The 12,637-nt window shown below is 42.0% G+C and overlaps 1 protein-coding gene across 1 annotated transcript in view; it reads left to right on the top strand.

Moving 5' to 3' along the window:
• Window positions 1-344: 344 nt before the first annotated feature.
• Window positions 345-12,637, top strand: part of Vopp1 (VOPP1 WW domain binding protein) — a 100,334-nt gene continuing 88,041 nt past the window's right edge. The window contains exon 1 of the mRNA XM_047562068.1: window positions 345-715. Within this exon, the coding sequence (XP_047418024.1) occupies window positions 662-715 (54 nt within the window). The 5' untranslated portion in view covers window positions 345-661. The remainder of the gene's footprint in view (window positions 716-12,637) is intronic.

The following is a 12,637-nucleotide window of genomic DNA, read 5'->3' as shown; positions in this document are numbered from 1 at the left end:
GTGAGGTGCAGGGAGCCTTTATTCCATAGTCAACCTTCCTGGCCCTTTGTCCTCCCCATCACACTTGGGCGGGGTGCGCGGCCCCTGCCTTACGCAGGAAAAGAAGAGAGAGAGGAAAGGTAGAAACCAGGAGGTGGGGGGAAAAAAGAAAGAAAGAAAGAAAAGAAACCAGGAAGCGAGATTGGGGTCCTCTACAGCCACCTCCGCCCCTCCTCCATCCGCGGAGACTCTGCCACTTTTAAAAACCTTTCCGGTCTATCAGGCGGTGACACTATACGGTGTTCCCCAAAGAGAAGACATCTGGCAGCTCCTCTCACACTCGTCGGTCCGTGGGGCCCCTCATCCCACCCCTGGCTTACGCACTTCAGCGTCGCGGGGCCCCGCACCCCGCAGCCGCGCCCCACGCCCCACGCCGGCCTCCGATTCCCGGTACCCGCGGACGCGCGCCGTGCGGGCAGGTCGGGAGCGCGCGCCGGCCAGGGGCGGAGCGCTGCGAGAGCTGTGCCGAGCGTCCCACCTCCAGGCTAGCTTGCCGCGGGCCCAGCCAGCGCGCGCTGGCTCCGGGCAGGAGTCAGCCCATCTGCCCATCGTGCTGGGGACTTGCCCCTGACCCGCCTGCGACCCAGCAGCCGGGCGCTCCCGGAGAGGACGAAGAGGAGCCATGAGCCGCTTGCCCGGGAGGGTGGCGGCGCTGCTGTTGGGGCTGCTGGTGGAGGTAGGGGCCGAGCCGCTCCCGGTGCCTTCCGATGCGCTGCTGTGGCGCCGACAATGCTAGGACAGAGGGGGACGCAGTTCTGAGGCTTTGGTTCCCCGGGAGACTTCCTGGGGGAGTCGAATTGTCGAGCGGCTGAGAACTACAGCCCCACGGACCTGTATATGTCCGGGTGTTGGAAGGTGTAGGGACCCTGGTGACAGGGAAGCTTTCCTGTCCCTTTCCCTGCTCCTCCCTGTCCTTCCCCTCCTATCCTCGTCCCCTATCCCCAACTCCCTCGAGGAAAGCTTATGTCTTTCGCTTCTTGCCCCCGTTTGCAGCACTCGGGAGTGACCTTTGTGCCCTGTCCGCCCACCCTCCCTGCTGCGGAGGGCTGGAGATCAGTGGGAGTAGGGGAGGGGGTCCCCGCGAGCAGCGCAGGCGCGGAGAGTCCGGGACGCCAAGCGGTTTGGGGTTGTGGTGGGACTACAGGGGCGGGAGAGGGGGGAAGTAGGGAGGAAATGTCACCGGAATGCCAGAGAAATAGCCGAGATGAGTAGCAGGAGGAAACATCCGTGCTTTTGAAAGTGAAGCACAAAGTCTTCAGGTGCGAGAAGAAAATTCCACGGAGAGCCCGGGTGGTGGGTGTGCTGATCTGAAGCCCAAGGAACTTGTTGAACGGCTCGAGGTTGGAAGCGGCGCCCGATGACCACCACCCTCTTGGGGATCGCGGCTCTTTCTGCCTGAAAAGTTTCATTCTGTGACGGGGGCCACCCCTTCTAGCCTAAGCGGGTTCTTTTAAAATGGGCCACAGTGGAATTCCAGTGTGTAGGATCTGAATTAGGGCTTGCTTAACTCCCTGCTGAGCCTCTTTTGAAAGAAATTTGTGTTACATTATGAAGTCAATGTAAATGGGTAATGATTAACATATTTCTTTTTTTACGTCCTATTTTAGAAAGTTGTAAAACTCTCCTTTAATAGTTGAGTGATACTGGAAATGACGACTTAGTTTTTTCCGTGTATTAAAAAGTAATTGTTAGAATATGTTAGAGGGAAAGTCTTAGTTTTCTGGAAAGGAAGGTTGATGGAAAAGTTTTTCCTTGCTCCAGGCTCCGCCATAGCAAAACTTCCTGTTTTTGTTCCAAATATCCCCCTTGCTTAGTATTTAATGTTTTTTTGTGGATTGCCTCCCTGCTCGAAATCTTTCCATTTGTTCAGAATTTTAAAACCGTAGAAATCACATGTCCTTGGTGACTCAACATAGAGAACAACGGAGAAGTGAATCAGAGACCGCTATTTACATAAAAACAGACGTTTGTGTACCTTAATGCATGGGTGTCTACATTTGCAATCCTTTTTGTTTTTTTAATCGGTGCTTAATATAATTATCTGGTTTTCCCTTTCCTCTGCATGTGTGCCACCCGTGTCTCCCAGGCCTTTTTTTCTGTGTGGTTTTATGTCTGTGTGTATCCTAAAGGGCCTCGGAGACTTCGTTCTTTCCAAAACAGCTGTTTCGTTGCATAGGAATGTATCATCTTTATAAGGAGTTCTAACCCCTCTGAAAGGTTGAAACGACCTTAAAAACAGAACCGTGACATAAGACTAAAACCTAAATGACTAAGAGGATGTTTCATAAAGTTGTATATCTGGATGTTTGAGAATTTCTGTGTCTGTGTGATGGTGTGGGGTAGCCTATTTGCTCACAACGATTATTCTGGGAGGTGGAAGAATTAAGAGGATTTCTTTATAATTCATCACATGGAATTTAATATGAGACATATCTGCGATTTTTCATCTTAAATTGGTTGCTCTGAATGTGTTATTGGCATATTTTTGATGCTTTAAGGGGAAAAAGGATGCTTTTGAAGTCCTGAATTACATACATAAATGTGCAGTTGTGGAGTGTGTGGGGAGCAAAGGTTCTCTTCATGTTGAGTGTTTTAGAACAATTGAGAGAGATATTTGTTGGCTTCAGGTTTCTTTCTGACTGCTGGCTACAACCTGGGGCATTTGTCTTTGTTTCTTTGTTCTATTTGAGCTGGTTTCAATGTATAAACTTGTTGTGTGTCATAAACCACCTGGTAACAAGGGAGGCCTCTGGCAGTGGGTGTTCCATTTCCACCCTCTGGAACCCTGTCCCCAGCTGACTTCATCCAGGATCAGGCATGGGGGTTTTTATGTCAGTGAGGGGTCCCTAAGTAGGGAGGGGATCTAAGAAGTTTTGAAAAGAGCTTTCCTACCCTGCATCACTATTCCTTTGTATAAATTTATTTATCTCTTAGACAACTGCATACTTATTTTTACTTGGCAAATATTAATAGAATGATTACCCTCTGCCAGGCCCTGTTCTAAGCACTTTACAAATGTTAACTCATTAATCCTTTTTAGCAATTTCTTTCATCCTCATCCTTGTTTCAAATGGGAGATGTTAAATAACTAGACCCAAGTTTCACCTGCTGTTAAGTATGAGGGGTTTGAGCTGTAAACCCAGACATTGGGCTCCAGTCTGTGCCTTCACCAGGATTTTCTGCTTCTTCTGCATACTCTGGGCACATGGGGACATGTAGGAACTTGCACATTGTGTAACCCCAGGGCAGTGGTGGATTTGGAGAGGTCTGTGACCTAATTTATAGGTAAAGCAGCAAAATCCCTGCTGGAAACTCAGTTGTCCTTTCATAGAGGGACCCTATAATTTAGAATTCAAATTATGACACTTGGGAGAGTGAAATTGGATATTGACTGTTGATAATTGTGCCTGGATAGGGAGACATCAGCAGCACTGTCCCAGGGAACCCCGGCTGTGTGTTCATCCTGAGCATACATCCTGGGCAGAGTTCTAAGCAGAAACAGGCAGCTGATAGCACCACCCTCCCCCAGGGAGGTTTCTTGGAGCTCATTATTAGAGTGACCTTTTTTTCTCTTAACTCAGAATTTACTATGAATTACACAAATAGGTAGGGAGGGCTTTATTCCATCCCCTCACCTCCACCCCAGTTACTCTGCCAGCTGCTTAAATCCAGGACTAGGTCACAAATGTGGAAGATTCTATACATTGGCCACAGGCTGTGATTCCCACAAATAGGAAACCCAAAGCTCTTTTGAGTCATAAAATTCTAAGTTTAAATGTTTTTGTTCTGCTGATGAGATCTCCTACAAACAGTCCTTGTGTGAAAAGTGAGGATACTAAGTTATCTCCTACTACTCCTGGTGGAGTAATTCCTAGGGGCCTTCACTGGGCCACAACAGCACCTTAGAAACCGAATAAATAAATAAATAAATAAAAAGAAGAAGAAAGAAGAGGAGGAGGAGGAGAAAACCCTAATTGTACTTTGGTTGAAACTGGGGAATAATTAGGCCTCAAGCATATGTACCTCCCTGGGGCTTTTCAACAATGTATTGTTTTATAGACATTGTCACTGCAGAGTTTCTAGGGGTTAGCTTATTGATACTTTTGAAATACATTTAGTCTTTGTTAGAAGGGCTTTATCCCCAGAAATGTATATTATACTACTTTTATTTGCTTATTTATTTATTTGTGTATTTGTGTGTATTCATGGCATGTGTGTGTGTGTGTGTGTGTGTGTGTGTGTGTGTGTGGTGCTGGGGATCAAACCCAGGTGCTTATTTTACCACTGAGCTATACTCTACATCCCCCAGCATATTACTTGGTATAGCATTTACCCATGCAAGTGCTATAGGTTCATTATGTCCATTCACAGAAGGCATGAACTCATTTTATTGAAGGGACCAATATCAGCATCTTTCTGATCTTTCCTTGGAACCCAAAGCACTCGTTGTGTGTGTGTGTGTGTGTGTGTGTGTGTGTGTTACTAGGAATTAAACCCAGGGGTGCTTTAACCACTGAGCCACATCCAGCCCTTTTTTTAAAAAATAAATTTATTTTGAGACAGGGTATTGCTAAGTTGTTTAGAGCCTCACTAAATTGCTGAGGCTGGCTTTGAACTTGTGATCCTCCTGCCTCAGCCTGCTGAGCCACTGGAGTTCTAAGCATGTGCCACCACCCCTGGCAAAGCTGGACACTCTTAACTGAGGCTGCCTTGTGCTTCAAAGTTATTCTGCAAAAGAACAGCCCTTGAAAGGGTTGGATAGTGAACATTATCTTTGAAACTAGGAAAAATAAGAGGATTACTGAGTATTTTTCTACAGTCCTGTGTATTTTGATGCCTGGGAATCTCAAAATTAGAACCAAGTTATGTTTAAGGGTGTTTTTTTGCCTCTTGCCAAATGTTTTTTCATGCTCTGGAATTCCAACAAATGTGGCAGCCACTGGCTGCCAATTTTCTGAAATAAACCTTTCAGCCCTCCTACTCTTGGAGTTTTTAGAATATGAGCAACATGCAATTTGAATGAAAAAGAAGACTACAGGGATTTATCTCTGGAAATTTCAGGGGAGGCTGGGTGCTGATGGGTGAAAAAGAGGCAGCAATAAATGAACCAGTAAACCAGGTGGCAAGAACTTCCATTCTGAGTGGAACAAAGCTGGGGCCAGGTATTGGTGGTGGGAGGAGGTCTGGGAGACATCTCCCAGAGCTGGGCTCTACTTAGCCTTTGCTTTAATTTGACTGTTCAGACTATAAAGGCTAACCTGAGGAAAGTGGCTCCAGAAAGACATAACAAGGACAGGATCAGGGTAATGGCCCCTTGTTTATCTAGTCTCAGGATGCATGTTATTTTCCTAGAACTCACTTTTGTGGGGTGGTACCAGGGATTGGACTCAGGGGCACTTGACCACTCAGCCACGTCCCCAGCCCTATTTTGCATTTTATCTAGAGACAGGGTCTCATTGAGTTTCTTAGTGCCTTACTTTTGCTGAGGGTGTCTTTGAACTCACAATCCTCCTGCCTCAGCCTTTTGAGCCACTGGGATTATAGGTGTATGCCACCGCAACCAACTGTAACTCACTTTTGTCATGTCTTCTTGATGAAACCTCTCAGATATCACCCTCTAGATGAGGCCTAACTTGACCACCGTGCTTAAAATTCCATCCCATTTCCCCTCCAGTTCCACCTACTTACTCTGAACAGTTAATTCCTTCCCTTCCCAGTATCCATTACTTTCAAAATATGATGGAATTTACTTTCCACCAGGTAGGGGTGAGAATTTGTTCTCAGCTTGATTCTATTGGGAGGTGCTGGAACCTTGAAGAGGGCGGGCCTAGTGAAAGGAAGTCAGGTCACTGGGGTTATGACCTTGAATGTCAGTCTCCTCTTTTTGCTTCCCAGCCACTGTGAGGTACACAAGTCTTCTCTATCATGTGCTTCTGCCACATAGTATTATGCCGCCATATAAACAAACACGGCCAAGTGATCATGTACTAAAACCTCTGAAACCAGGAGCCCTAAAAAACCATTCTGCTTTTAAGCTGATTTATCTCAGGTGTTTGTTATAGTGACAGAAAGCTAACTTAATATCTTAGCCGTAAAATACTGCTAAAAATGCTAACAGTCACATGAACTGTTGAAAAACAAAAAGAATATCTACGAAGCACAGTAAAGCAAAGTACCATAAAACCAGGTATGCCTGTACTCCATATCTTATCTGTTTTTGAACACCTCTAGAGGGAAATTCATTCTTTCAAGATAAAGCATCAACTTTGGGGAAAGGCCAGCATCATTTCTACCTGATCCTACTTCTGTACTCTTGGCCTTTTCAAAAGGATCACAATGACAGCCCTTCAGCTTTTGAGCATAACTGTTATAGTCCCCAATAAGTATGCTCTTGTCCAGGATTCATTTCCTTCTGTCATTTCTCCCAAGATGTGATTTCAAATCATCTCACCATCCTCAAACCTGGAGTTTGAACATTCCGAACTGGGCAGTGAGTGAGGAATCCTCACTGTCTGAAAATAATTGGACCTAGAAAAAGTTGCCTCAAAGTGAATCCACTTGAACCAAGTTTCAAAATGTCCTGGTTAATAATGGGGAAAAACCTTTGATTGGGACTTAATTTTGAAAAAAAACAAAGCTCACATTATAAAAATAATTTATTTCATTCTGTGATCATTATAGTCAATGGGGGGGGGAACAGAGTGTCATTTTGCTGACAAAATTATGCATAATACAAGAGTCTTCAATTGACTTCCATGGCATTATCATGATATATCCTAAGTTATTTGCTCTAGTTGTCAATCTTCTATCCCACCCCAATCTTCATATTATCTTAGTCCTTTTTGTTTATATCAGTCTCCTTTGGACTACTATTGGGTCATTAATAAATGGCTTGTCTGTAATATTCTTTATCCCTTTCACTGACTTCATGATGAGGCTTTATCTTCATAAGACTGGAAGGTTATTTTGCTGTCCACCTGTGTGGTACTCTCCTATGACCCTGTGAGCAGAGATTGATCATATAGTTACTAGTGTTAAGTGGGGGTGTTGGTGATCTGTTTTAGAAGGAATGGTAAATGTACTTGGTTGGTAAGTTCATTTTGTCATGAAGACTTTGTCTCTCATTTCTTTCCCGCTGACATTTATTTGAACAGTAAGGACACTCTGTGCTTTAAATGTGGTCTGATCACATTGTCATAAGTCTTGTTTGTACCTAGTCATCATGCAGTTAAGATGGTATCTGTGTGTTGTCCCACCCCTCACCTACAGCCTGGTAGTCAAGAGATTCACATTGAGTTTTCTTGAGACTTCAGTCTTTTTAACATGAGTTATTACTTACAACAATTATGGAGCTATTTAAAAAAAAAAAAAAACTAAATTGAGGATTACACATTTATTCTGTTTCACAATACTTTATCCATCTTGTCTTCTTAAGTCTATCACAGTCTCTCTACATACTCTTTTCAAAATCCAGTATCCTTATTTTGTACCATATATAGATTTGATTTTCAGACCATTATTAGTTTTATCCAACTGATTAATAAAAATGTTGAGCAGGGCAGACTCAAATATAGAGACCTCCTTTTGAGACATTTGAGATTTTGACTTGAACAGTGATATCCTTAAGGAGTCAGAATTCAATTTTAGATCCTGGTTTTGAGGTGTTTGTGTGCTTTTGGTGAGAAGAGATCCAACAAATGGGAGTCAGAGTTTAGTAGTTTTCTAAAATAGGGAGTTGTTTCCATTCAGAAACTGAAAAAGTTGAAAAGGAGCCCTCCAGAGGTCCTTGTATTTGGTGATGGAGGAAATGATGACTTCCCTTGTTGGGTTTAAAGAGCCAAGGGCTTAGTGAAGACGCGGAGGCAGTGGGTACACACACACACAATTTCAGGAAGCACAATTATACACTTCAGTTTTTGACAAGAAAACAATGTCTTCTGACAAGAAGGAAGAGATAACATAAAATGAGGTTTGAAATTGACCAATGTCTTGCTGGAAGCACAGGGTATCTAGTTAGGTCTCATGTTTGTATGTCAACATGATCAAGTATTTACAAAATATCACTTCTTTGCATATTGGCAGGGAGTCTAAGACTCTCATTCAGTTGATTTACCTTTAGAAAGAGAAATACCTCAACATTGATGGAAACTCTTTACAAAATCACCCACTTTGAATTTAACTTTTGCCATAGTTTGGATTAAGAGATTGTGAGCATTGTCAGTCATTCCCAAGCAATATTCTGTGCCCCTGCAAGGATGGAGACCACACATCTACAAAAAGGGAGAGTTCTATTAATGCTTTTGTTTAAAAATTGTGCTTATGTTTTTTAGAATGCCAGTGATTAGATTAATAAACTTAGTCATAAATGCCCTTAGCAAGGGAAAGAAAGATTATGATTACCATCATCATTGGCTCTTAATTTCTGCCATGGATTAAGACAATAAAAGGGTAGAAACTAGTCTTCTCTCCCCTTAGGATTCCATTTGATAGCTGAGCAGAAGGCAGTAACATGTTGACATTTAATTAACTGGGAATAAAAAAGAGTAAAGCTCTTTAACTGGGCTCAATCTCTTGGTGTTTTGAGAAATGTTTAGTATCATCAGAAGAGTTATAATTCGTTGTTATAAAGAGAGGAAGAGCAGGCCTTAAGCCAGTGTGGTGAGTGGGGAGAGAGAGAGGGTGTGTGTGTGTGTGTTTTGAAGAGATTACCTTTGCAGAAAGTTCTAGTTCCTGGTTCCTCCTTCCTTTAGATGGACTGAAAAGAAAGGTGTGGGTCCTGATGGTCTAAGGGTTCTAAAACCACAGCATCCCTTAGATAAGAAAGAAAACCTCTGACTTTCCCTGTTACCCTCAAGATAAATTCCAAACACTTCCACGAACTTTAGAATCTTTTCAAAAATCTACCTTCTCTTTTTCTTCTTTTCTGCCCCTCCACCATCTTCCTCTCCCTTTCTTTTTTTTCTTCTTTGTTTTTTTTTTTTAACCTCTTTCCTTTGGAACCATTTTCTTTAGCTCAGAGATTATTAAAAATTTTTGTTTGTATGCTCTCTTGAGTTTTCAAAAATGACATTCTCACATAGTTTTAAGTCGAACATAAAAAGGTGCAATGATTTAATTCCTCATGTATGGTGAAAAAAAACTGTTTTAAATTAAAATATGGCATCACTCTTAAAGTATTCAGTGGAATCTAAATACCATTTGTAATTTGATTCTGTCACCAGAAGAGTTAGCAGAAAAGGGCACCTGGACTGAGGATAGGTGTGTGTGAGTGAGTGTGTGTGTGTGTGTGTGTGTGTGTGTGTGTTGAAGAGATTACCTTTGCAGAAAGTTCTAGAGGTTTAAGTCCTTGAGGTACCTGACAGAAGAACTTCAGCGCTTGTCAATAGCAGCACAGATATTAATTTAGGAAAGCAAAGAAAACACATTCAAGGGAGAATGTGTGCAATCTGGTGAATGAGAAATGCATTTGGGGGATCCCTTTTTTAAAAGGAAATTTGGTGAGAGTGTGGGAAGGTACATAGGGATGGATGATTTTAATCTTGTGATCTCAGGTGGTCTGGTAATTAGGATAGTTAGGCTGATGTGGTTTTCATTATCTTATCAATAGACACTGGAATGTTCTTCAAATTAAAGATTTGCAAAATATCTTCTCAATTTTTGTATTGGCACGCTAACAGCACACAGATAATTTTCATTTGTGGATGAATTTATGTCAACTTTAAAGATTTACAGATTTCCCAAAAATTGGGGAGCAACAGACGTGGGAGAGAATCTGGCTTAGAGTAACTGGTCTGGACAGGTATATGAGGCTCTCTCTCTCTCTCTCTCTTTTTTTTTTTTTTTTTTTTTTTTTTTTTGGTGGTGGTGCTGGGGAGTCGAACCCAGGGCCTTGTGCATGCTAGCAACTGGGCTATAACCTCAGCACCTTGGAAAGGTATATGAAACTTTGAATAAAATTATATTTCCCTGTCCTTCCTTTATGTCTGCTTTCTTTTTATTTTTTCATGCTATTTCAGATACTGATTATCATTCCTTTAAAAGTTATGTACATAATCTTCTGTAGTTGGAAATGTAATAGTATTCCCTTTAATTTTATCCTAATGAAATATATATTTATCTTTGAAAATCTATTTTTGATCATCATTTTTGTAACAAAATTTTCCGAGTTGATTTTGAAAACATTTCTTCAGATATACCTCTAAGAAGTTAAAAATGACTATAGAGTTGTAATTGTCATATATTTGAAACTATAAATATGTTATAGGTTGAATATTACTAAACATAAGCAGTGAAGTTTACTAGAAATAAATTTCTAAGTGAAGTGGATGGGGATATTTATTTTATTTAGGACTTATATCACTGATGGAAGAGAAAAAGTTTCATGCTGAATTTTTGAGTAATGTGATCACATAGTAATTTCTGATTAGGTCATCTTTCAATTTAAATTTGAAACTACTTTGAAACACCAGCTATGTCCTGCCAAACATTCTCTTCTTTACCAAACTTGACCTAGGATCTTCTGAGCCTTCTTCTCAGTTAGATTTCCACATTGGCCTTCTGTGTCTGTCTTTAGTGAACCCAGTTTTAGGAAGAATCCTAACTCATCTTCTTACCTTTGATATCTGGTCACCGTGGAAAAGACTCCCATCTCCCATTCTTGATGTTTATCTTAATCCTTTTCCATCTACTGGGTCCTCATTCTGCTCCTTGCCCTGTGGTTCTTGTATTTGGAGTTGAGTTCAGACTCTATCCCTTGTTACAGCAGAGTTGAATCCTATTACAGTAGTCTTGAATAAAGTCTTTCTTACCATTTTGACAAGTGTCAGAATAATTTCTCATTAATAGCATTGATACCAGTATTTATAGTGGATTTAGATTGGTACCCTGGACAGTTCTCAGTTCTGGACCAGCACACTTCCTGGGAAGGTTAGGAATGGCTGATAGATGTGCCTTTCTTTGTAAAGGAGAGTGATGATTGTGAAGGGGAGAATAGCGCTACTGCTTGACTAATACCTTGACAAGGGTCTTTGTTGTCAGGCCAGTTAGAAAAATGGACCCATGTGAATTAAAAATCTGAAAATTGATATATCAAAATGAATTCTGTCAGGTATAAGAAAAAATTTTTTTTAAAGTTATGAATTTTATTTAATCTCAATCCTTAATTACAGGCCACACTTTCATGTTTTGTACAGAGAATTGGGAAGCAAGCGTAAATTGAGTTCCTTCATGGAGGAGTGCCCCTTAGTAAGTCTTTGTTTCCTGGGGACCTTGGGCTACACATTAGAATGGCCTGGGAAGCTTTGAGCCTGATCCTGGGCCCCAGCCCAGCCTAATTGCATCACAGTCTCCAGGTGTGGGCAGACCCCAAGGCATCTTTATTTTTTAACAGATGCAAATTACTTCTGATGTGCAGATGAGAATAAAGAACCTTCACCCAGCCCCAGCCAGACTAAACTGCTTACTGTGGCTCTCTGAAGGCACCTTACTTTCTCTGTTTCCCCTTTCCTCTGACTTCACCATTTTAACTTGCATCATTCTAAAAGACCTCCAGGTGATGTCTGTGAAAGCTACTCTAGTTGGCCCCTCAGGTATGAGGTTCCTAATTTGGACAAGCTACTGCCAGGTCCTCTTAGCTTAGGTATTTTAATGACCTGTTGTCTGTCAGTGCTTTAGACCTTAAGCTCCTGGAGGGCCTGCTAGTCCAGCATGTTTTGGCAAATGTGGAGGGATGAGATTAAGAGCATGGATGTCGATGTCAGCTTCTGAAAAGAGGAAAAGAGTTAGAGGATAGAAATGAGGTGAAAGAGGGAAGATGCAGATATACTTGAGGTCTAGTGGAAAGAAATGGGGACGACACTGGTGTCCTAGGCCCTTTGGACAGTAAGCCCTGGAGGTCAACTGGGGACGATCTCAGTTTCCATGCTGAGACACTTGTGGTGAGGGGTGCTGGGAGGCCGTGTTTGTGCCTCTCAGAGCATCTGTGGTGAGGTTCAGAGCTCTTAGTGGCATAGGAACAGCGAAGTAGGAACCTGGAGACTGGTTGGTGGACGTGGCAGTGTGTCAGGAGTAAAAGAAATCTAGGGATTTATTAAGATGGATGATTTAGGGCCATTGATTTGAGTGTGTGAAATTAGAAGAGGGTTGATGGATTGGAAAATAAATAGGGCATGTTGGTTAAAAAAAAAAAAAAAAAAAAAGGAGGTCATATGGGAGTGAGGTGAGGCTATGGGCAGAATGAGTAGTTATAAACCTTTGGGAGAACAGACAGGGAGGATGCCGTGCTGAGAAAAGAACTTGTGTGAAGTCTATGTAAGTTTCCTATTGCTGCTATAAGCAATTACTACAAACTTAGTGGTTTAACTCAATACAAATTGCACTTCTATATTGGTCTTACTGGATTAAATTTAAGATATCAGAAAATCTGTGTTCCTTCTGGAAGCTCCAAGGGTTAATGCTTTTCCTTTCATTTTCCAGCATTTAGAGACTACCTACGTTCCCTGACTGGTAGTCCCTTCATTCCATCTTCAAAACCAACAATGTACCATCTTCAAATTTCTCTCACACTTTTATGGCCTTCTGTCACTTAAAAAGACTCTTG

This window comes from Sciurus carolinensis, chromosome 8 (assembly GCF_902686445.1).
Source record: "Sciurus carolinensis chromosome 8, mSciCar1.2, whole genome shotgun sequence".
Classification (NCBI taxonomy): domain Eukaryota; kingdom Metazoa; phylum Chordata; class Mammalia; order Rodentia; family Sciuridae; genus Sciurus; species Sciurus carolinensis.
Note: the sequence above shows the minus strand (reverse complement) of the source record. Positions and strands in the feature narration are given on the sequence as shown.